The 25679-nt window shown below is 38.3% G+C and overlaps 1 protein-coding gene across 2 annotated transcripts in view; it reads right to left on the minus strand.

Annotated features, from left to right (window-relative positions):
- The window catches only part of col4a6 (collagen, type IV, alpha 6), a 121830-nt gene that overhangs the window by 4118 nt on the left and 92033 nt on the right, over positions 1-25679 (minus strand). Inside the window, exons 12-46 of one of the 2 annotated variants that reach the window (XM_089128742.1) lie at positions 24443-24529; positions 23779-23871; positions 21632-21685; positions 21473-21535; positions 21261-21305; positions 21119-21172; positions 20972-21032; positions 20724-20834; positions 18508-18657; positions 18099-18188; positions 17832-17989; positions 17408-17587; positions 17015-17198; positions 14782-14832; positions 13607-13678; positions 13382-13489; positions 13027-13245; positions 12769-12930; positions 7332-7502; positions 6911-7054; positions 6631-6753; positions 6201-6382; positions 5834-5897; positions 5611-5685; positions 5389-5496; positions 5166-5273; positions 4946-5017; positions 4724-4843; positions 3975-4091; positions 3594-3755; positions 2190-2288; positions 1935-2084; positions 1697-1813; positions 609-800; positions 102-388 (exon numbers count right to left, since the gene is read on the minus strand). In XM_089128742.1, coding sequence (XP_088984868.1) covers positions 102-388; positions 609-800; positions 1697-1813; positions 1935-2084; positions 2190-2288; positions 3594-3755; positions 3975-4091; positions 4724-4843; positions 4946-5017; positions 5166-5273; positions 5389-5496; positions 5611-5685; positions 5834-5897; positions 6201-6382; positions 6631-6753; positions 6911-7054; positions 7332-7502; positions 12769-12930; positions 13027-13245; positions 13382-13489; positions 13607-13678; positions 14782-14832; positions 17015-17198; positions 17408-17587; positions 17832-17989; positions 18099-18188; positions 18508-18657; positions 20724-20834; positions 20972-21032; positions 21119-21172; positions 21261-21305; positions 21473-21535; positions 21632-21685; positions 23779-23871; positions 24443-24529 — 4233 coding nt within the window. The remainder of the gene's footprint in view (positions 1-101; positions 389-608; positions 801-1696; positions 1814-1934; positions 2085-2189; positions 2289-3593; positions 3756-3974; positions 4092-4723; positions 4844-4945; positions 5018-5165; positions 5274-5388; positions 5497-5610; positions 5686-5833; positions 5898-6200; positions 6383-6630; positions 6754-6910; positions 7055-7331; positions 7503-12768; positions 12931-13026; positions 13246-13381; positions 13490-13606; positions 13679-14781; positions 14833-17014; positions 17199-17407; positions 17588-17831; positions 17990-18098; positions 18189-18507; positions 18658-20723; positions 20835-20971; positions 21033-21118; positions 21173-21260; positions 21306-21472; positions 21536-21631; positions 21686-23778; positions 23872-24442; positions 24530-25679) is intronic. The other variant, XM_039668816.2, reaches the window with a different exon arrangement.

Raw genomic sequence — 25679 nt, forward strand, 5'->3', positions numbered from 1 at the left:
CACACATATATGTGTATGTGTACTACACTGCAAGTTCTGTTTATTTGAATATGCAGTGATGTGTGATTGTGCATGTGAGCTGAGGTATAACTGAATTTTACCATAAGGAAGGAGTAACCAATCCACAGACTTCTCCAGCCCTGAGGGCAGGTCGGTATGCTGAGATCTTGGCTGTGGACAGCGATTGCTTGAGATGGAGCCTCACACACTGAGCAGCGGCTAATGTACTGAGATATCTGCTGATCTTCCACAGGCATCATGGGAATGGGCGCAGAGGTCGACAGCCAATAGGATTTGTCATTCCGGCTAGCGTAGTGGCAGATTTCATTGACTGTGCAGTACAGGAAGGGGATGGTGCTGAAATGTGGCAGACAAGAGCCGGGCAATCCTGTAAGGAAAAGAAAATTTGAATTCAATAATCGTTCAGAGCGTCAGGCAAATCAACTCATCAGTTCGCACATGTAAAATTGTCTATATTACACAGAGCACAAATAACTTATCTAATACAATATATTTTCAAATCCATCAATTCCAAAACAGAGTTTTCAAAATATTATGATCCTTTTAAACAATTGAAACCCCTCATAATAGCAACACTAGTGTCTCACCCAGGTCCTGGTTGTGTGATTTCTCCTGCCCCTCAACATACAGCAAACTGAATCCATCCCATAGCTTGGTCATGCCTTGAGGACACATGGGCATCTGGCTGGATTGACTGTGTTTCACCAAAGTATAACCAATACCACTACTGCGCACCGGTTGAGCAGGAAGACCTGGCAACCCTGGCTTGCCGGGGGGTCCTGTGGAGTGAGCGAATTTGACAGACAATTACAGAAGGGAGGAGAAGAAATGGGGGAAAGCTATAGTAAAATCTACTGTTGCCCGGCACACTTGAAATACGCAGTTCTCATCTGTTTTTGCTCCAGAATCCAAACTGTACAATTGCATCAAGTGAAGATCTAACACACGGTCAAAATTGTCTATTGCACAAAAATGTTTATTGCTAAGAAATATCTAAATATAAATGCAGTACACAAACGTTCAAAAGATTAGGCTCTGGAAGATTTTTTCACATTTTTGAAATAAGTCTCTTATGGGTCACCAAGGCTGCTTTATTAATATTACTAAATAGTATTACAATTCAAAATATGTTTTATATTTTAATAAAATGTAATGTATTCCTGTGATGGCAAAGCTGAATTTTCAGCATATTTTCTCCAGTCTTCAGTGTCACATGATTCTTCAGAAATCATTTTTGCTGCTCAAGAAACATTTACTATTATTATTATTATGTTGAAAACAGCTGAGTTTCTTAATATTTTTCTGGAAACCATCATGGATTATTTTAGGATTTTTTGATTAAATGAAAATAATTTATTTTAAATATATAAATAATCTATATATTTATTTTGTAAAAAATTGTGTAACATTGTAAATGTTTTTGTTAATTTATTGATCAATATAATGCAATAACATACATTAAAGAATCTTAATAGTGAAAGTTTGAACAGACAAACAACCTTTTTCTATATGGTTAGTTATATTTCATTATTTTAATTGTAATTGGTTTTTGTTATTTTCCCTTTTGTCCATGATAAAAAATAAAACCCGTAATGTGAAATAAAACCACCATGTGAAAACCAGTGTACCAAAATGTATATAAAAAATGTAAAAGGTAAAAGGAGATTCTTTGTACCTTGGTATCCAGTGGGTCCTTGGGTTCCTGGAGTTCCAGAGTCTCCAAGAGTTCCTGGAGATCCAGCTGGACCAACTGGACCGGGTCTACCCACTGGCCCTCTGAGGCCCTTAGGACCTAAATTAATTTCAGAGGAATTTAAATTTAAAGTTAAAAAGTAAAATATTTGATCAGACTTTCAGTTTAATAATTTTTGCTTTTTTCTTATCTTATGTTAAGATAGGAAAAAAACACTCACCTGGGAACCCTGGAGTGCCTGGCAGGCCTGGTATTCCCACCAGACCCAAAAACCCATCAAGACCTGGTGGGCCTGGATCCCCAAATATTATTTGGTTTCTATTAGGTGGGTAAAAAACAGAACCTGGTTCTCCCTTAGCACCAGACTCGCCTGAGAGGATGATAAGCAAATGTTTCAATAATGCTTATGATATACATTATAACAGTTGTGAAAAACGATCTTTAAGATATATAAAAAGCACTGTAATCTACTGACCACTTAATCCGTTGGGTCCATCTCTGCCATTATTTCCTGGATCTCCCGGGGACCCTGGTTGTCCAGGTACACCATTAAAGCCAGGGTCACCTCTTTGCCCTTGTAAATGCAGATGAAAAAGAGAGCACAAAACTTGAATTCCCAAACCGCATGAGAGGCAGGCCCGGTTCTATGGGGTGCTAAGCACCCTTAAACGAAAGCAAGAGCACCCTCAGTTGATACTGTAATAATATCACATTGGCGAAACTGAACCAGCATGTATTTGTGTTTGTGCTCAAAGGGTTTTTATTTACATGTCTTTGCAGCGTTAAGGAAATGAAGCCAATCTCATACATGCCAGTTGATTTCTTGAACGCAGTGGCCAGTCAAAGTTGTTTAGTCACAATACACATACCGCTCAAAAACACCAGAGTCTTTCTTCACTGCTGACTCACAAGTTCTGGACACTTGTGAATCCTCTCATTATAATAAACGAAGTGTATACATGATGCAAATAAGAGTTTCATTGTGCGGTGTAGACAGCTTCATTGTTTATAATGAAACTTTGTGAGATTGCAATGAACTGAAATGAGTGACGGCCTTATAGTGATTTTAAACGGAGCGCTATCTGCACGCATTTAGATTGTTATTGTAAACGTATTGTAAAGTTGGCATCAATGAATAGTTGACAACATGTTATTGGATTATTGGATTAATTTAAACACTGCCTGCATCATGGCATGATTATAATACCTCACCATAAAGGGTTAATTAGCGCAGGTATTCATTTTTCCATCAGCATTCTCCACTTAATCTATGCTTTGGGAAAAATATAGAAATGTCTTCATGACATTGAGTTTGTGTACTATTCTAAAATAGCTTTTTTAGAACCTCTTTACTGGCAACACTAACACTGTGGGCCTATTTCTATATAGCACTCTGTTACAACACTTAGTTATATTTCAGTTACATTGCTTCTTGTTTTTACTTGACCAAAAAACTCCTAAGCATCTTCTTTTAAAATAATTTATGAACTGTAGTCTAGAGTATTCATGAACTGCAATCATTTAAGTTTAAGTATGTCATTTTCCAGTGAATTATCACACTTTGGGATGACAGGTAATAGGCTAATTTATCACACTTTTTGCCCATTTGTAGTTTGTTAAATTCTTCTGTTTTTTTTTTTTTATCTTCCAGATTGGTTAGTTTTTGTTTATCACCACCATTTATTTACTTTATATTTATGTTAATGTTTATCACTATTCATGTTATACTATAAGAAATTGCAGTTCATATGAAAGATGAGCACATGGGGGCGGCCCTTTGAATTCCTATAAATAAAATACAAGACAGAGTATGAGGCTGGAAAAAATTTAAGAAAGATGAATTTAGAAACTTCATGCCAAAATAATAACAAAAGAATACCTTTAAAACCAGCGTTGCCTGGTAATCCAGGGGCTCCAAAAGTACCAGGGTCTCCACGTGGTCCTGGTATTCCTGGTCGCCCTTGAAATCCAGGATTTCCTCTGTCTCCTTGGACTGTTCCAGGGCCTGGTGGTCCAGGCAGGCCAGGAGGGCCAAAGGGACCTACAAATGGTCCAGTTCAAATGATTTCACAGTATCACAAACACCATTGGCAACCGCCATCACAAAGAGAAACAGATCGATGTCGTGGATTTAACTGTTAGCCCTTTAGGTCAAATTTATTTGGGTTTTAGATATATATAGCCAAAGAAGGGTTCAGCTTATTCGTAGAAATGCAACAATAAGTAAGCAGAAAAAAAAGAGAACAGAGATGTCCTGTACCTTCTCGTCCATCTAATCCCGGAAGTCCAGGGTCTCCAGGAGGACCTGGGATATTAGAAGGACTGGGTGGCCCAGGGGGGCCAGGATTACCAGGGTAGCCTCTAAAACCAGAAGGACCTGAAAGGCAAAAGTTCACATCATCAAATACATATATGAACATAAAACAGCAAAAAAAAATGACCCCACGATTGCTTGTTTTCTTGTTAGAACACACCTCAGTGGCCTTGTGGAAAGTAATGTAAAGTGTGATTCCCACTCCAATCTTCAATGACGTTTATCAAAATGAACAAATCTTTTTCCAAGTCAATTCGTTAGTTTTGTTCTTTGAATGAACAAGTTCAAACAGGAGAGTCACAAGTGTGCATCCCAGAACAGAGCAAGGCTAGCATTTGAGCTTTTAAAACTTAAACTTTGTTATTTATTTATTTATTAAATGAGAGATTGTTTCGCTTGATAAGACCCTTATTCATCGTCTGGAATCGTTTAAAGCCCTTTGAACAGTTTGCAGTTTGCACTGAAACTGTCTTTTGGACAGAAATGCATTATATGGAGAAAAATGCTGGAATATTTTTTTTATTTAAACAGTCCATTAGGTACATTCATTTTTACATCATTTTTATTTTATTATTTTTTAATTCAGTTATTCAGACTTTCCTTTTCATTCAAATTAATAAATTTCTTTCCCTTATTTTCCTTTTATACAAGATATTCAGAAATGTTTAGTCGTCCATCCACATGATAAGTCTCACCAGTGTCTCCTTTGATTCCTTTCTCTCCAGGGCGACCAGGTCCACCCGGTTGTGATGTGCCTCTCTCTCCCTTCCGGCCATTCACACCAGGAGCTCCAGGCCGACCACCTTCAATCACGCCTGAGGATACATGGTAAATAAATAAACAGTCACCAGTGTGTTTGTTCAGTTTTAAAGCTTAATGTAGAATTTTATAATGAAAGGATCATTCGATGAATTTACCTGGAACTCCACGTGGCCCCTTGGATCCTGGAAGACCATTGAGTCCATCTAAGCCAGGTGAGCCTGGAAAACCTGAAGTAACATTTGCGGTAGAGTATACAGAAATGTATTCATTTCGCTTTCTTTTAGTTTGTAGAGAGATGAACAACTACAACTGAAAAAAAAATACATTTGGTTTTGGCAATATCTAACATTAAAATGGTACTAGTTCTTCAGTAACCTTTTTCTCCTGGTGAGCCTGGAGTTCCAGGACGGCCTGCATCTCCATCACGCCCCTTTAGTCCTGGATAACCAGGAAGCCCCCTAATGCCTGCGAGGCCTGGTGATCCTATGAATAAATACAACAACAAAAACCAATGACATTAGGCAAGAAAACAGCGTTTGAAGTAAAAACCGTAATCATGACTCGAGAATTACAAGGGTGGCAGCAAATGTCCACATACCAGCGAATCCTGGTGCTCCTGGCTCTCCAGGTAATCCTTTCTGGCCTTGAAATCCTACGATTCCTGGGAAACCTGAATCACCTGGTTCACCAGGAAATCCTGGACCACCTGAACACAAAATACAAAAAACTATTTATAAAACCTGACTGGAGTATAAAATACCAATTTAAGATGATAAATAAATATTTGATATCCATAGCCTGAAAAAAGTGTCTTTCTCACCTGGGAATCCAGGATTTCCAACCGCACCCTTTGGTCCAGGGGGTCCAGATGATGTATACGAGTCACCTTTCTCACCTTAAACAAATCATTTTTAAGGACATCAGTAATGGCTGCGTTTTGCCTACTATTCAACTGCCTGCATTTGCAATGTGTAGTGCAGGTAGGAAATAAAGATCTTAAATGATTATTCTAAAAGGCACTGACAGAATTACACAGATCTCACCTTTGCCACCAGGTTGTCCTGCAGTGCCCGGGAACCCTTGAACCCCAGGAAAACCATCATCACCCTGCAGTGGAGAACACCACATATTTTAAAACACAACTTCCTCGGTTAATCTCAGTCTTAGAAGAACTCGTCTAGGTCATTGAACCGAAAAAAACAAAAGTAATAAATAAAAACAAAAAGAAATAATTTAAGATTTAGTTTTTTTTGCATTTGCATTGCATTGAAAATATTTTCCTTTTTAAATTGTGCCACTATATGTCTGTACATAACACAACTTAGCAAATGCTGATACCAATATAAATATTGGTGGATCCCTAGTAAAATTTAACATACTCAGACCTGAGCCTGAATACAGAATGCTTACCCTCAGGCCTGTTGTGCCAGGGAAGCCCATAACTCCAGGAGAACCTTTAGACCCAGGGAAGCCTGGGGAACCTGGAATACCTGGGTTTCCAGGCTGGCCAGGAAAACCTTTTACTTGGTTTGCAACACCAGGTGATCCAGGAAAGCCTTCACGTCCAGGTCGCCCTGAAAAACCCTTGTCACCTGTTGAAAAAAGAAACACAATTCTTTTTGCTGAAATTCCAGTTCTATGAAATTCTGAAATTCTATTCTTCATTTATCACAAACTGAAAAGATACCTTTGCTTGTGATGTTATGAAGAGTCATTTAATTAAGTTGTGGAATAATAAATGACAAGTACATAAACATGTCAATGCCACTAAATAGCATGTATTTACTATTATAAACAAAGGAAATGAGGCCTAACTGGATGGTCTGTCCACTTTTTGTACCTCTTGGTCCTGGGAAACCAGGCAGTCCATTAGCTCCTGGGTCACCCATTTCACCATTTTCCAGCAGCTCTGCTGGCAACACAGGAGAAGGGGGACCTGGAAGACCAGGATCACCACGATCCCCTTCAACACACAAATATATGCAATTACTACAAACAATTTCATATCCGGCTTCTTTCTAAAGTATTGAATTCTTTATTGAGTGCCTTCTATGGTTTCACTTTCACAAAAAAATATATAACATATAATTATATAACAAGATGTCCTGCCATCAATATACCTTTGGGTCCTGTTAATCCAATTTCCCCAGGAAAGCCATCTTGTCCAGTGAAACCAGGTAAACCTTTAACACCTGGCCCACCTGGGACTCCAGAAGAACCAGGTAATCCTTGGAACCCCGACACCCCAAAAGACCCCTTCACCCCTTGGACACAGACAAACAATATCTACATTATGGTAAAGACACAATAAAATAGTAAAAGTAAAATTGGCACATTTTCAATAGAATCAGACATGGGGCATTTGAAACATTCTCACATTTGTGTTGTCGTTCTTGTAATTCTAGGAACAAATTCCCATAGTGTGTTTTTAGGGACAGTAGAAGCAAGTTAAAAAGGACTTAAGAAGTGAATCTTGAGTAGCTTCAGACAACAATAAAACTCAAATAAATTTAGAACAAGTTCTTTCTGCAATCTTCATACCCTTTATTCCTGGTCTTCCTGGTATGCCTGGACGTGCTCCAATGCCAAGGGGTCCAGGAGGTCCCCTAATTCCCGGTTGCCCTAGGATACCAGGAATTCCTGGTATACCCGTTATTCCACCAGGCCCTGGAAACCCCGGATCTCCTCTCACACCCTTCAGCCCAGGGAAACCTGTGGAGGAAAAATGAGTTAAAACATAATATTGAAATATTTGAAAGATCGATAGAAAGAAATTATTTGAAATATTGAAAGATCCTCGAAAATTAATAATAAATAATTTCAGTTTTTTTTTTAAATAATTTTTTATATGGGATAGTAAATTAACTTTACAGACTGTACACTTTAAACAACATGTAATTACCAAAAAAACAAAGTAAATGCTAATGAATGCAATGTTGTACAATAACGCATTTAGTAAAAGATGCAATAAATGTTAACAAAAAACATTTATTGATAGAGTGGGGGAAATAATTATTTTTGGATTTTGGAGGTTCGCCCCTACTAACAAAGAAATGAAGGGTCTATAATCTCTTTATGGTAGGTTTATTTGAAAGGATAGAGAGAAAAAGAAAAAAACAGAAAAACACATTGTATAAAAGGTTATAAATTGATAATTTCAGTGAGTGAAATAAGCATTTGATCCCCAAGCAATACATGCCTTAGTACTTGGTAGAGAAACATTTGTTGGCAAGGTTTCAACTACAAGAAACGTCTTACCTAGACATTGGTAAGATATCTTATGTCTTAAACATTTCTTGTAGTTGGTCACCAGGTTTGTATAAATCTCAGGAGGGATTTTGGTCCTTTCCTCTTTACAGATACTGTACTCTCTAAATCCTTAAGGTTTCTTGGCTGTCGCTTAGCAATTCGAAGTTCCCTCCACAGATTGTCAGTAGGATTATGGATATAGTAGGTCTGGACACTGGCTAGGCCACTCCATGACCTTAAGGGGCTTCTACTTAAGCCACTCCTTTGTTGCCTGGGCAGCATGTCATTGTCATGCTGGAAGACCCATCCATGACTCATCTTGAGTGTTGTGGCTGAAGGAAGTACTGTAGGTTCTCGTCCAAGATTTTACAGTACATGAACCCGTCCATTGGCCCCTCAATACAGTGAAGTCGTCCTGTACCCTTAGCAGAGAAATAGCCCAAATGCATAATGTTTCCACCTGTGGATGGGGTCGTAGTCAGCATTTCTCTGCATCTGACCGTAGCACTTTCTCCCAAGACTTCTCTGAAGATGTTAGATGTTCGTTGGCAAACTTTAGACGAGCATGTCTATGTGCCTTCTTGGATTTCAATCCATTGTGGCATAGTGTGTTACCAATGGTTTGCTTGGTGACTGTGGTCCCAACTGCCTTGAAATCATTACGAGGTCCTACCATGTAGTTCTGGGCTGATCCCTCACCTTTCTCAAGATCATCCGTACCCCATGAGGCCAGATCTTGAATGGAGCTCCAGAACGAGAGTGATTGATGCTTATTTTGTATTTTTTCTATTTCCTAATAATGGCACCAACAGGTGTCTCCTTCTCACCAAGCTTCTTGCTGATGGTCTTGTAGCCCATTCCAGCCTTGTGCGGGTCTACAATCTGGCGTATGATTGCCTTTGACAGCTCTTTGGTATTGCTCATCATGGTGGTGGAGAGGTTGGAATGGAAGATACAGATTCTGTGGACGGGTGTCTTTTATACACATTATGAGTCGACATTAGGAGTACTTTCTTAACGTGATGGGGACTAATCTGTGTTCCACATGGGTACATAACCAATCAGTGGGAGGCAGAATTCTTGCTGGTTGGTAGGGGGTCAAATATTTATTTCATTAGTTCAAATGGTAATCAATTTACAACCTTTATATAATGTGTTTTTCTGTTGTTGTTGATATTATGTTTCTATCTGTTAAAATAAATTTTATTTAATTTTATTTTAAAAATAAAAATTATAGATCCTATTTCTGTGTAAGTGGGCGAACCTGTGTTTGTTGTACTGGTTGAACATATAATGTATTTCACAGTTTTGGAAATGTCAGTTCAAAGTAAAGGCTAATTCTAGACATTACTAACAGCTGAAACATGAAACATTACTTTCAATGCTAACTAAAGATGCTGTTGTTATATCAGAAGGTGTGTTTGTGGTTAAAGGCACACAAGCACATCAGAGTTATAGCAGCGTATCAAGTTCTGAGGCTAGATTGTTAGGTGGCGTTGCTCAAATTCAGTGAACCTGAAGATTAGTACTTAAACACAGAAGTTTAAGGGCATCTCTTAAGGCTACGTCCACATTAATCCGGATAGATTTGAAAACGGGGTTTTCGTTTAAAAACACTCTCCGTCCACACTAGCGTTTTCAGGCGTTTTCCAACGTTTCAGTGTGGATGAGAAACTTCTAAATTCACTTTACTGCGCATGCGTGAAACTTCACAAAAGCTCACTGAGATGATACAGATGGGAAAATAAATAAGAATGTTATCGCACAATAACAGGATAATTTTATTTGACAAAATATCTCACCATCACGGATGCGTCCAGGTCGCGCATTCAGTCACCATATGTTTGGTCTAAAACGCAACTGCTCTCCTGTTTTGCCGCAGGACAGCAAATGTGAGTAAGCTACATTATCTGTCATCTTTGCAGTGCTGTGCTATGAAGAATAGCACATATTAAGTAACATAGAAAGTAACATATTTTAGCAATAGTGTAAAAATGAATAACACATAACAGGCACAATACCGATGAACATGAATATCTATTGGTACTACATGGATCACATGACTAAACGTCATCGTTTTGAAATACCTCCGGTTTCACTGTCCACACTACAACGCGAAAACGGCGTTTTCAAATTTATCCACTTTGGAGAGCGTTTTCCAAACGATACGTTTTTGTTGACTTAAAACGGCATCTCAGTGTGGACGGAAGGCCAAAACGGAGAGAAAAATATACGTTTTCAAACGAAAACTTATTAGTGTGGACATGGCCTAAGTGTGAGTAGACTATGTGATGCCAGCTGGTACAGAAACACACAAAAAGATGTACAAGTGCAGTTTAATAAAAATTATTGCATTGATAAAAAGACCATGGATAAACTTTCTTGTTTAATCTAAGAAATTAGAAAAATGAATTCTACATTATCACAATAAACAAACAAATCTATTAGCTTGACATTGAGGCTTAAAGATCTGTAACCCTAATGGGATAGATAGTTCACCCCAAAACTCTGTCATATACTGTACTCACCCTCATGCCGTTCCAAACTCATGAATCATCAAGATTCATTAGTTTGAATCATCTTCAAACACAAATGTATATATTTTCAATGGAACCTGAGAGATTTCAGTCCCTCTATTGAAAGTCTATTAACTTTGAATCAAGAAGTTTAATCAAAGACTTCTGAAGAGACAAGATCACTTTATATGATGAACAGATTTAATTTAGACTTGTATTCGCACATACATAGAGCACATCCAATATGGTAAACGGAAGCTCGACCATACTTTTTTGATGTGCGATAACAAACCTCATTGATCAATGGTATTATCTGAATAAAAGTCTAAATTCAATCATAAAGTGATCATGTCTCTTCAAAGTCTTAGTGTCAATGGAGAGACAAGGAGAAATCTCTCAGGTTCGATTAAAAAATATCTTAATTTTTCTTACGAAGATGAATGAAATCCTTATCGGTTTGGAAAGAAATGAGGAAGAGTGAATAATGCTAGAATTTTATTTTTTGGCTGAAAAAAAAAAATTTAATGCATGCTCCCCTGCACTCATTGCCTTAGTTGGGAGGACTGAAAACACAAGGAAAGACAAGTGCGTTATAAGGAAGCAAGGCAAGAGTGCGAATTGTGTGTTAGATAAACATCAACACTATATTGCCGGGCATCAGGGAGGACAATATTTCTCACCTTGGCAGCCTAGTGAGGTGACCCAACACCAATAATAGAAGAGGGTGACACCACAAATGGAAGGACGGGAAGTTGGAAATGATGATGACGGAAAAAGAGAAAGAGTGGAGGATGACCATAAAGAAAAGAATAATGAAAACAGATATTTTTTGAGAAGAAGATCAGTAAACACAGGCTGACGTAGACTGATAAGAAGAGAACGAGCCAACAGTGAAATATTTACCACAACTGAAATCTCCAGTAGTTCACACAATGCTCACAAGAAAAAAAGTTTCCCAAACCTTAACTTCCCAAGTAATTAGTGGTGTATGATATAGATTGTAGAAGAGATTCCTCAGGATTAAAGCTAGGGTATACGATTTCAAAGATAGTTCATTATTAATGTCCTCGTTTAGATGCTGGTTATGGTTATATAGTACAATCCTAACAATATGAATAGAAAAAAGAATGAAAAAAATACATTTACTCTGTTGGCTGTACAGCCGCAGAAAAGTTAACCAATGTAAGCTGTGCGGCCGCACAGCTTATATTGGTCAACTGCTCTCATCCAATCACCAGCTCCACTTGAAACTCCGCCTTGCGCTCGCGTCTCCAACCCAACCGCCCCCGCCCCCCTCCGTGCGCGAGCATACAGCTGACAGACTGTCTATGGTAGCTAGCTAGTAGCGTCAGATCAGCAATGGATAAAAATATAAACGACAACAGCAAGCGTCCCCTGCTTGCCCCTACTGTAAAGTTTGGACGAAAGAGAAAGTCTGTGGAGGAAAGATCAGAGATTAAATAGAAATGTGAAGAACGCCGGACTCTAAGTAGGATAAATATAGCGTCCTTCATTGACCGTTGGAGAAAGCTTCAGGGAGATCTGGGACTGAAAACGACGCTGACACGGATGACTTTTTGTTGAGCAGGTAAACATTTATTTATTCTTTTATGTTGTGACGTGTTACATGGCTTTTTATCAGTTTGACAACTTGCTCATGCTGCCGGTCGGCATTGGAATGTTAGCCGTTTAGCATCGCCTATCACGGGTCAAAGTAATTATATTTCTTGTTCGAGGTTTCTGTTCGAGCCGATCGGAATTTGAACAAGATGCGCTGCGTGCTGCAATAACAATTACTGAAAACCTTAGCAATACTAGTAGTATTATGATGGTGGTGGGGAGTTTAGAACATTTCATGTGTTGCTAATCTTGTGTTGACGTCTTGCGTTGACGTGAACTCAAATGTGACACACGTCAGGGATCAAGTAGCACAGAGGGGAGGGGGGTGTGTGTGGAGGGGCGGGATGAGTTTTTTAAAACTTCCCTACCGTCTCGACCGATTTTTAACATCGTATACCATAGCTTTAAGTCTTAGAAGCTGGGTAGAACTTCCAAAAAATTAAATGTAAAAGGTCCTAGTGACAAAATCGATTATTATGGAGCTCAAGGTAGAGTTTACGCTAGGATCTGAGCAGCTCTTGTTGAACAAATACTCACTCATATTATTAGACAAAACACCAAAATGTGTGCTTCATGACAATTAATTTTATTACCTGGAGGTCCATTAAATCCTTTAGCTCCAGCTGGCCCTCTGGGACCAGGGATACCCCCGGGAGGGATTTCTCCTGGTGGACCTATGGGACCCACTGGACCAGGATTTCCATCCAAACCTCGCTCACCCTTTACACCAGGAAAACCACTGCGTCCATCATTACCTAAGGAGGAATGCATTAGTACTAATGCTTGATATCCATGTGACTGGTGATAATGATGTTGAGAGAAACTACCTAAAAACATCTGATCAAACTTACCAGGCCTCCCAGGTAAACCAGGTGTCCCAGGCGGACCCTTGTCTCCTGGCTCTCCTGGTCTCCCTGGAAATCCTGGACCTCCAGGGCTGGCCCCAAGTACCACACCAGGTTCTCCCTTAGCTCCTGGCACACCCGGAAAACCATTTCTTCCTGGAGATCCTGGTAAGCCAGTATTTGTTGTTCCTGGTAAACCTGCATCTCCTCTGATTCCCGGGAAACCTAACCACAAGTTAGAGTTAGACATCTATAATGCAATTATACCTCGAAATGTATGGCTAAGCAAGTTGACTAATTATGATGTGTAAGATTTGTGGTTAAATGAAGCACCCATTCACATTTAAGGCTGTAATCTTACCCTGAGGTCCTGGCTGACCTCCAGAACCTGGATCTCCTCTCTCACCTTTAGGCCCATCAAACCCTGGGCGCCCACTTGCTCCTGGGGAACCAGGCTGACCCTTTGACCCTTACATATACATGAACACAGATGTGCAAAAGAACATGTTTGAACAATGTAAAATAACTCTTTATAATCCAAATACTACCATTTTCAACTTTCATATACTTTTAGAAATTTAATTACCTGGCACCCCAGGACGTCCGGAGAATCCTGGGTCTCCTTGTTCACCAGGAATCCTACAGGGCAGTGGTGTTCCTGTTGACATCCATTTCATTTCATCAAAATCATATAAAAATGTCAATGATGACCCATTCCACACACACACACACACACCGCCTTACATCTAACCATGACAAACTGTATAAAGGTATTCTGCTCTAAAAAGCCAGAATTAAAGGTGGGTGTTAATTGTTAGTTTAAAAACATGTCTCTGAATATCTAAGATCATTGAATGTTGGCTGACAAGAAAAAGGACAGGGGGAATGTATTTACAGCATTACAATTTCATTTTGTTCAACTGTACAGACAATGAGATCAAAAGCATGTATAACTGACTGACAAATAGGAGCACACTTAAATATTGTGGAGGGCATTTCAATTTGAAGGTTTGGAGAAAAGGATTTCAATTTTAAAAACAGAAATTTTATTGTTGAAACACTTATATTAATTCTTCTGTATTTTAGCTGTAAAGGTATCCAAATCAGTCTGTAGGTTGATTTGTCTCTTTGTGTGTAGGATGTAAAAGTGTTTATTGGCTTTACATGGTCATAACAGGAAATATTGTAAATAACTTTACATGGTAAGTGACCAGGTTTTATTTGATTTCATTCCTCAAGGGTCCTAAAAACAGTTAACAGTGTGTATTTTAGTTCTCCAATGCATTGCTGCATAGACTTGTATTGTTTTATATAAGTGGATGTACAGTAGTTTTTTTTACAAACTGAGTTATAAGTCAAAAATCTTTAAATAGTAATTGATAGTAATTGTCATGGGTGTCTTTGATGAAGCTGAACTAGGTACTAATTTCACTACAGTGAGTATGAAATGTGAATTTGAGTAATACGCCTTTGATGGTGTATCAGGCTCTTCGAAATATAAGAAATGTTTCATAACTAAAAAAATAAATAACCTCACCCAGCATATTAGGGCTAATAACATGCACATGGCTGTTATATGGCAACTACTACTTTTCCAGAATGTCAAGCGTCTAACTAAATTAGACACCTCAACTAATAGGAAAGTCATAATGAAAGTATGGTCAGATTTCATGGACACGACAGTTAAGCTGTCTGGTACAGTCAGGCCATTGGAAAATGATTTGTTTTATACTGGCTGCAGCTCTGGGCTTCGCATCTCACCTCCCTGTTCCAAAGAGGCATCATTAAGCCCCGCCTGCCCACAGCTGTCACCTAGTCAGACAACATGCAAGGGCAAGAGAGATTGCAAGAGAAGCTGTCAATCAATCGATTGATGAATCAGTTCATTCGGGCAGCATCAAAAAGAAATCAAATGCACAAGCATGAAAATGATTGGACATTTAGTAGAGAAATATAAAGCTCATTCAAATATTCCAGCACATTCGGTTAAAGCAGTGCAAATAAAGAAATCAAAAGGGAACATGTGCATGGCTGTGTCAAAGCCATTCCATTGCTAAGAGAGAGAGATGGAGAGCATGCAAGAGGTGAAAGGATTTGGGGATTAAGACATGGATGTTAAGACTTATGATTTAATTGCATTCACTCAATTTCTCTCCGAATGGAATGGCTTGCAAAGAGGTAAAAATGTTAGGCACAGGCAAAATATCAAGATTTATTTGCACACCCATTCACACTCGCACACATCCAATGCTTGACAAGATGAATGCTTGTCAAGATGAAATGTAGCAACCTCTAAACTGAAGCTCTTTCAACCTAGCTGATCTTATACTATTCAATTATGCAATTCAGGATACCTACAGGAAAAAAAAAAAAAAAAAAAAAAAACACTGAATATTTCTCAATTAACTGAAATGAGGAAAGATCATGGCAATCTAACTAAATTAAAGGAGAACTTTAATTTTGTTTGCATGATAATCGAATGTAAAGAGTTTTATCTCTAAAAACTGTTTAGCGTATAACGCTAGTAGAGTATATAGGGCATCGTGTAATGAAAAATAAAAATCGGTAGTTAATACCACTAACAAGGCTCAAAATAGCCCCACACTGACACAGTAACATAATGAAGGTCCCTACATGTAAAACGAAGCATTCAGAACTGTGTAAGTGTACAGAAGATATTTTATAAAGACAGTTCACTTTGTGCATACAGGCAGGAGCCATCTTTGGAAAACAGTCTTGATAAGTCGAACCACGAACATCGAGACTGTTTTCCAAAGATGAATCCTGCCTGTATGCACGAAGTGGACTGTCTTTATAAAATATCTTTTAATTAAACGGTCTGTACTCTTACAAAGTTCTCAATGCATCGTTTTGCATGCAGGGACCCTCATTATGTTACTGTGTTATTGTGGGGCCATTTTGAGCCTTGTTAGTGGTATAAACTAGCGATTTCCTTTTATATGCCCCCATATACTAGCGTTATAATCTAAACAGTTTTTAGAGATAAAACTCTTTACATTCAATTATCATGAAAACAAATCTCAGAGAACGATTGACTAGGTACCAATGTGTTCATTTTGCGCCGGAGTTCTCCTTTAAAGGGATACTCCACCAAAAAAAAAGAAAATTCTGTCATAATTTACTCACCCTCAAGTTGTTGCAAACCTTTATGAGTTTCTTTCGTTTGCTGAACACAAAGGACGATATTTTGAAGAACGACTGGAACCAAACAGTTGTTTGGCACTATTGACTTCCATAGTAGAAAAAACAAATACTATGGTGCCAAAGTTCCAATCATTCTTCAAAATATCTTCCTTTGTGTTCAACAGAAGAAAGAAACTCATACAGGTTTGCAACAACTTGAGGGCGAGTAAATGATAACAGAATTTTCCTTTTTGGGTGGAGTATCCCTTTAAGTGTAAGACTGGGTTAAAAATGAGCAAAATCCCATTTTAAACCACTGTACTGAATAGACTAAGCAACGTAAACCCACAAAACAAGCTAAATATGCCAAATTTATTTAAAAAGTGATAAAAACGAGGAGGTCTTATGAAATCGTATGATAAATTTCAATTGTATTGGCTAATACATACTCAACATTAAACAGTATTTGTGCATCATCAATAACTACATAGGTTTAATTAGCCTACTTATATACATAAAAACAGTAACACTGTTTTATGCCTCTATTCAATATATACCTGTTTATATTAACTGTTTATATAGACTAAAATGCTCTTTAATCCATCCGTTTACATTCATTTGTGTATATCCAACTCACTATTTGTGAATATTTAAGCAACATAGAACATACTTTAAAAAATGTATCACATGCATTGTATGTGATCTTATTATTCAATAATAATAATATTGAGATAAAAAAGTAGAAATAATGTCAGGTAAGCAGAATAATTTAATTTGTATATAATACAATATTTCTGTATAATTATTGTAAAATGTTACTGTGTTTTTGAGTGTTTTTTTTTCTACTTACCTGGAGAACCTGGAAGTCCAGGTGTTCCAGGAAGACCATTGAATCCAGGATCACCTTGTGACCCTTTGATCCCAGCTACACCAGGATAGCCAATACCAGGATCGCCACTGGAACCAGGCCGACCTTTGGATCCTGGGATACCAGGAAAACCTTTATCTCCAGTCACCCCAAAACCAGAGTCCCCCTGTAGAGAAAGAACTTAGAAATTTAGAAATGTAAAAAAATGTAGATGTTAAAGGTTAAAAGTTATACTAGAAGCACTATTACAATAAGCAATAATTGTATAAGCAGTTACAGGTGTTGAGTAGGGCCACACATCTTCTTTGACAGTAACAACAAAGCTGATTAAATGAAATGATAGAAAGGAAAAGGAAAATTTGCCTATCTACTCACAGGTGGACCTGGTTTTCCAGGGAAGCCAGGAGATCCATCCCTTCCGGGGTTGCCGGTTGCTCCAGGTGGCCCAGAAAGACCCTGTTGACCCAAATCACCTTTTTGTCCTCTACCTTGGGGAAAGAAAGAATTACCTTTCTCTCCTTTACGCCCATCAAAGCCTCTGTCCCCCACACGACCCTAAAACAAAGCAAGACTCAATTAAAATTAAGCAATATTTAGGATGTTTCCAGATAGCCCTAATTTTACTCACAGGGATCAATAAGACAATAAAAACCTCAAAGTAGTCCCTCCAGTTTTTTGTGATTACATGATCGATAAATACAACACAAATTTCACTTTTTTTTGTTTAGCATAATATATACACTATATATATATATATATATAATATATATATATATATTTTTTTTTATCAGTCTCTTACATCAAGACCCTGTGGTCCACGGGATCCTGGGAAACCTTGGTCACCAAATTCTCCCTTCACACCATTAACTCCACGGGGACCTGAGGGCCCTGGAGGCCCTTGACGTCCCTGTGCACCCGTCGTTCCTCCACCCAAACAGTTGCAGTCACCATTTTCACCTGCAGGGGTACAGGGTCAAGTAAGGAAAAAGTCCATGTGTGCCATTTTTATTATTTTCTAATTTAAACTCAATACTTCTCATTTCAGTTCTACAACAGAGTTCCTTACCTTTAAACCCTTCATAGCCTCTTTCTCCAGCAGGTCCTCTTGGACCAGGCCGCCCGGGAAAACCAGTTATTGCGGGAGAGAGCGAGTTTACTAAAAAATAATAATAATAATAATATAAAAAAGCAACGATCAGCTTATCTCATAATCTACATTTATTCCATTCCTGTTACTATAAAAAAGTGGTTACTATAAAAGTGGTAACCTGCAACTTCTAACTCAAGGGAAGTGTTTCTAGATCTACTTCATCTAAACAATACTTCATCTAAACAATAATGACTTTTGCTGGTGTGATCTAACTTAGAGATGTATATGATCTTTAAGTAAAGTAAAGTAAGATGTTATGACCTGAAGCATATTTTTAGGTTACTTGCAATTAAAAAGACGATGACCATCAGATGCAAAAGCTTACATGAACTTCCCGGTGGTCCAGGGAGACCAGGAACTCCAGAAAGGCCCTGATTTCCAGGACGACCTTCAGCTCCATAAGAATCCCGACCTGGGTTTCCCCTCTGTCCTTTGGGTCCACGACTACCAGGGAACCCAGGGTTGCCAGGACGACCTGAATAGACATCACAGATTAACAGTTAAAATAATAATGACATATGCAGTAAATTCTGCAAAACTCACTGCCAGGACATTAGTGTTGTGGATGGTTGCCAGAGTATTGCTGAATGATTGTTAGCATGCTGCTATGAAGTCGATGCGGTAGGTTTATTTTTTAATGAATTGAGACCATACAGTGTGATTAGTGTAGTAAAACTCATTCCTGAACAAATGCCTATCATGAGCTCTGAAAAAAGCCATTAAAAAGTCTGCATAAACACCTTAAGTATTGATTTCAATTTATTATCGAAATTTGTCATTATTTAACAGTGTTGTTGCATATTTCCCCAAAAATATTTCTTCCTCAAAAATACTAAAATAATTGTTACATTTCTCTTATTTCCATCCCTTGTGATTGAACGGGTGTTCAGATAATATGGTAATTGGATATGACTCAGATCCCTCCTGTACTGTAATTCTTTGAGATTGTTTTTGACCTAAAGACAAAAAATTTAGGTCTGATCCCTTAGAAAAGTCATAGCACATTCTCCTCAACAAGCTGCATGATTGCAGTCATAAAACATTAAAGAGCACCTATCATGGATTTTTGAAAATGACTGTTCATGTAGTAGCACCAAAATAGCACCAAGGGAATGAAAACATCCTGCAAAGATTTATATCTGAAAGTGCACCGTATATAAAGTTATTGTCTTTCAAAAGTGAGAGTCGACTCTGAGTCTATGAAATGAATTGGTTTTGAAACGAGTCATTAGCTGTTTCCTAGTGACGTAGATGCGAAACATTGGCATATTGGCCGCACCCAATAACTGCGTGCACAGACGGGAGTGTAAACTTGAAGTCTTGAACAAATTCAAAAACTTCAGCTGAATAGCGTCATGTCGAGAAGACGCTGTGTTCTACATTGCAAAGACAGTTCAGCCACTTTGTTTTCATTGCCCAGGGACGAGCATGTGAAGAATCAGTGGTCAGAGTTCATATTTGCAACGATAACACATCAGTATAGCCCGAACCTTGTGTTCTCATCATTTTAATGACGAATCATTCAAAAACATAAAGGAATTCAAATGTGGATTCGCAAGCCGGTTGTTCCCGAAGGAGGGCTCAGTATCCAGTGTATATGGATCAGGTTCGTCCTCCTCCGAATCACAATCTGTAAGTATTATTAATAATGTTTGCTGTTATGATTTCTGTAGCATGCACAATATAGTTATATTGTGTTGTGTGTGTTGTGTACACTCCACGCAGCTTCTAAGCGGGGTAAAGTTAGTTTTGTTTTTGATATTCACCAGACATTCATTGACAAATGGCAATTACCTCCTTAACGACATAGCCAAATATGACTTCGCTCTATATAATAAGCACTGCCCCTCAAAAGCCGCCGCCGAAATGTGAGTTGCGCCGGGAAAGCTCGCTCTTGACGGAGACACGAGTAAGGGACCGTGTGGAAAGTGCCCTTTTTCTGACACGTTTGTTCAAACACTATATAGACCATTTCACAAGATGTAAACAACACTGGTCCAGAAACACTTCCTGTTTCAGTTTGTAACTGTTTTCTTTATTTCACATGTAAAGAAAACATCTTAAAGATGTTTGTTTAACTTTTTGATTCAGTTTTAAATGTTCTGTTGGTTGTATTTTATCCCAGCCTTTATGTAGTGTTAAAAAACTGAAACAGGAAGTGCTTCTGGACCAGTGTTGTTTACATCTTGTGAAATGGTCTATACAATTTTCAACACTTGACAAGCTATAATCCTGGTTATGGGCGTTCCGTTGCCGACAGTCTCTGCCTACAGTTTACCAATAACAACTGACTGGGTCATTTGACCAATCGTCGCAGATTCGCGTCACTCAAAGGAGGTGTTTGGGAAAATGAATCGTCGAACGACTCATTTGGGAGTCGTTGAGCAAATCGGGTAAAAATAAATGCATATTATAAGACAAATAAAGTGTTTTTTTTTATCCTTGCATGCACGTTAAACTGTTTTTGGGAACTCCCAAAACAAAAATAGGAACATTTCAAATGCTATGATAGGGGCTCTTTAAAATGAATGTCACTAGTACCTGTGTTAAAACCAGGCGCACCAGGAGGACCAGGCTGACCAGGAAAACCTGGAAAACCTGTATCTCCAGTTAGCCCCGGATAACCAGGAAAGCCGGGATCCCCTTGAGGACCTAGGTACAAGCAAATTAAATAATCACTGAAGACTGTACATCAGCACACATAGGAGTGTGTGTGTGTATGCATGAGAGATTACAAGATGCAAGTTCAGTACCGCAGTTTCATGAAAGTGTAAAATATTTCCTAGTACCTTTAATTCCATCTGCTGGTCCAAAAATCGGTCCAGGTGGACCTGGGTCTCCTCTGTCACCCTAAATATAAATTACAAATATGCTGTTGTGAAACATATTTCTGTTTGTGACTTATTTGTTGTATTTTTCTGGTTTTGCGTTCTTACTTTTGGGCCAGTAAAGCCTGGTTGGCCTGTAAAACCTGAATCCCCAATGAAGCCCTACAGAAGAAACAGGAGATGGTTGGTAATGTAATAATCATATACCATAGGACGGAAATGGTTTAGATTGAAGAATTTCATATCTTACTTTTCTTCCTAGGAGCCCAGGAGGACCATTCAGACCAGGTGCACCCTGCCATAAATAAATAACACAGAGAAAGAAATTCAGGTAGATTCAAAACAAAGACAGGATTTTACATTTGATGTAAATATAAATTAACACATAACACAAAAGTGTAAAATAGTGTAAAATATTGTACCCAATGGCGAATCACAAAATGTAGCAGTAACGGGACCTACCCTCGAGCCTGGCAAGCCCAGGATTCCCTTTTCGCCAGTCTCACCTCTAAAACCACCGGGGCCCTGCATATGCACAAAAAAATACCAAATTTGTGAGCCAGTTTCAATAACAACACATCAAAAATAAATTAGGGTAAAAAGCTGTCTTTCATTACTCACTGGTGGTCCTGGTGTCCCAGGAAAACCTGGATTACCGGCAAAGCCTTTCTCACCCTGAGATAGATAGAGAGAGAGAAAGAGAAGAAAGAAGACTGAGCATTCACAACGTCACTTTGTGCCTTTAAAAAAAAATGTTTATCATATTTATGTACCATGTGTAGCTGTTTTACTCCTGCAGATTTTTTTTTTCTCCAGGTATTTTAGTGAGAAAATACCATAAAACATTTTTTTAATGAATATGGAATGTAAAAAAGTTAACAAGCTGACTGCCTGTTAATGGAATATCAGTGATACTGATATTTAAAATGAGGGTTGCATTTCTTATTATTCTTACTATTATCAATGTTGTGCTGCTTAATATTTTTGGAGGAAACATTTATTTAAAAAAAAAATTGTTCAAAAGCTTAAGCAGAATTGTTGCCTCGCTGCTTTATCAGGCAATCATTTAGCAGGCAGCAGACTTTTCGCATGAAGGTACCTCACAGAAGTGATTTCAGACAGACTCCTGAGGCAGAATAACGGTTAGGGCTGGGTATCGTTTGAATTTTAATGATTCCGATTTTGATTCTGCTTATCGATTCGGATTCTTATCGATTCTTAATTTCGATTCCAATAATGCACAAAAAAAAAAAACCTTATCATGCACATTCATATTGTTTAGTCTTATTGCTAAACAAAACATTTAATTGTAGCTGAATATCGTAAACAAAAATCAACAGGGTAAACAAAACTAACACAAGGAACGTCTGCCTGTGGTTTAGAAATAACATAGAAAACAACTAGCCTTACTAATATAAGTGTAAAGCATTATTAAAGGCAATAAAAATTAGCAATCGCAACAAATAGATAGAAATGAACAAAGATATGACTGAAGATTTAGGCTACAGGTATTCAGGTACAGAAACTGTACAAATTTAGTTCCAAAAGTTATTCAGTCAAGAACGAGTGAATTTTCTCTTTGTCTTTTGTTGTTCGATTAGAATTAGTACAGGGACTGCAGCTGCTGTCGCTTTAAGAGTTGCCCAATATAGTTACATCCATGGTTACAGCACAGAAAAAGCACACGATTTCTCTCGTGGATGCAAAGTCATATGCTCACAAAGGAATCAATAATTTAAAACTAGTATCCAATTTCTATTCCCAATCCTAAAGGTTCAATGATCTACAACTAAATAGAGAGATCTTTAGATTATAACGAAGCAAATATTTAATTAATAAATGAAGAGTTCAGATGCAAAAGCCTCTAAGTGCCATTTGAAATTTTCTTCTAGAATGATCATTTTTATCAAGCTTGTATATTTAAGTTCAGTGATTTCACTTAAATGGCAATGATAATTACCTATTAATTGTTATTTAAGTGAAATTACTGAACATAAATATACAAGTTTGATAAAAATCATCATTAAAGAAGAAAATTTCAAATGGCATTTAGAGGCTTTTGCATCCGAACTCTTCAAATATTAATTTATTGCTAGAAATAACAGCAAAGTGGAAAATGTTGACTGAACATAAGTGTAGCCTATAGGATTGTGAGATATCAAAGGCAGCGAAGAAAACATCTATTTCAAAAAACACTCAGATGACGATATCTCAGGAGACAGGAAGTAAAGCCAATATTGGACTTGGATGTATCTTGATGCCTTCCTACTTGGAATGCATCCTCCAAAGGCAACATTTTTAAGCTTTCGAACGCAGGCAATGTTTCAGAAATCTAATTTGAAACTTGAGCCACACTTCAAATGATGTTCATTGTTCAGGCCATTAACTTCATTAGGTAATGATATTCATACATTTGTGTGGCTGAAGCGTCCTCTTTATGGCCACGTAACACATCCAAATCCAACATGCACACGTAATTTAAGAAAGAACCTTTGGAAATATTAGACTTCAAATCATTTATCACATGTGACCGAAATCACCACCAAATATGAAGAATTTACAAACACCACCCTCAAATTTCACCCACAGAGTGAAACAAGGGATTTATACAGTAAGCATGAGGTGGACGTCAACCCTCCTGGATAGCAGGCCTGAGGTATAGAGTAGGTCTAAGTGGACAAAAAACTTTAGAAAAGAAGTTGAGGAGGACGGCGTCGAGTGATGGCATCCTAGTTCTAGATCCTCGCAGCTGCATTTTCCTCACAAACCTTAGTTCCTTTGTCTCCTTTTGGAAAGCCAACAAGCTCCACCACTCCATTGACCAGTGGGAGGCCTGGGTCACCGGGCTGGCCCACATCTCCCTGGATACGGTAACCAAGGAAGAGAGATTTTTTTTTTTATATGGGCAAGATGAGGTGTGATGGGGAGGCTGTTTGGAGACGGTAGCGGCGGAGCATTTTGAAGAGGTGGCATGTGGTGAGAATTTTTTGGGGGGGTTTTGCAGAGGGACGTTAAGTGGACTGACACATCACTGCCAGAGCAGCGGGGTGATCAGGGTGAAAAGGAGATGAATGGACACAGGAAGAATGAAGGAGTTTTGGTAATGAACCACATATGCAACACAATGGATGTGTCTGTATCTCTCCCCATTCAATCATTATGCAACTAACCATTCCCCCTTTGTACCGTCAAGGTCTCTATGATGTGTATTCTTTGTGAAAACATTTTTATAATTGGTGTTGGTGTGTGTGTGTGTGTGATGGGGGATTGTCAATCGCGTAATTGTGTGAATCTTCCAGACCAATTTCCTTGGAGCAATTTCCCCGGATGTGGTTCAGTGCCCTCCAACGCTCCTCTCTCCCCCACCATCCATCCCTCTCACCCTAGATCTGCCCCTCCCTAGGTTGGCATCACCGCTCCCCTGTGTGTTACCTTCTCTCCTTTGTTGATAGTGCTTATTGCTGGTGCGTTAAACTGAACGGCCGGATTGCCCCTGGGTCCCGGTAGACCAACTTCCCCCTGAGATCCACAACACAGACATTTGACACATTAGAGCCCAGGACTTTATCAAAGAGAGAGAGAGTGTGTAAGTGTGTGTATGTGTGTGTGTGAGAGAGAGAGATAAGTAGCCATGGTCAGATTAAAAAAAGAGCATAAAAGTCTCAAGAAAGTTGTGAAAGCAAAGGGAAAGAGTGTGAGAACAAAAAATTCTTTATTTTTCCAGTAAAAATGTCTCAACCTCCCTAAAAAATATATATCCTCATACTTCTCTCCCCATTATCACATTTTTTTTTGTTTTAGTTACCCCATTTAGATCCCCCCATTTATTTCAAAACTATTGTGCTAAAGAAATGAAATATAGTTCTCTTTGAAAAATCTTCCTTGGGACGATTTCCCTTCCTTCCTCTTTGAAAAAGACTTAATTGGCAAACAAACGGTTCAAGGTCCAAATGAGAGTTTTAGTGCAGCTTCAAAGGGCGACACCAGACGACGAATAAGGGTCTTATCAAAGGAAATGATCGGTCATTTAAAAAATAAATAAAAAAGTTGAAGTTTCATAAGCACAAATGCTCGCCTTGCTCTGTTCTGTGATGAGCGTTCGTGACTCTCCGGTTGAAACTCGTTCATCAAAATGAACAAATCTTTTTTCGAGTCATGACTCAGAGGGTCCTGGATAAGACCCTTATTCATCGTCTGGTGTCGCCTTTTGAAGCTGCACTGAAACTCTCATTTGGACCTTGAACCGTTTGGTTCCCATTGAAGTCCATTATATGGAGAAAATCCTGGAATGTTTTCATCAAAAACCTTAATTTCTTTTCAACTGAAGAAAGAAAGACATGGCCATCTTGGATGACATGGGGGTGAGTAAATTATCAGCAAAAGTTTTTTTTTTAAAGTGATAGTCCACCCAAAAATGAACACTCATCCTCATGTCATTCCAAACCTGTATGACTGACTCTCTTCTGCAGAACACATATTTTGAAGAATGTTGGGAACCGAAAGTGGTTTGTCAACATTCTTCAAAATATCTTCTTCATACAGCTTTGGAAAGATATGAGGGTGAATAAATGATGACAAAATATTCATGTTTGGGTGGACTATAGCTTCAAGTTGACTAGATAAATAAATAAATAAATGTAGTGCAGAATGAGTAATTTTTGGTAATTTT

This window comes from Pimephales promelas, chromosome 1, assembly GCF_988280905.1.
Source record: "Pimephales promelas chromosome 1, fPimPro1.hap1.1, whole genome shotgun sequence".
NCBI lineage: Eukaryota > Metazoa > Chordata > Actinopteri > Cypriniformes > Leuciscidae > Pimephales > Pimephales promelas.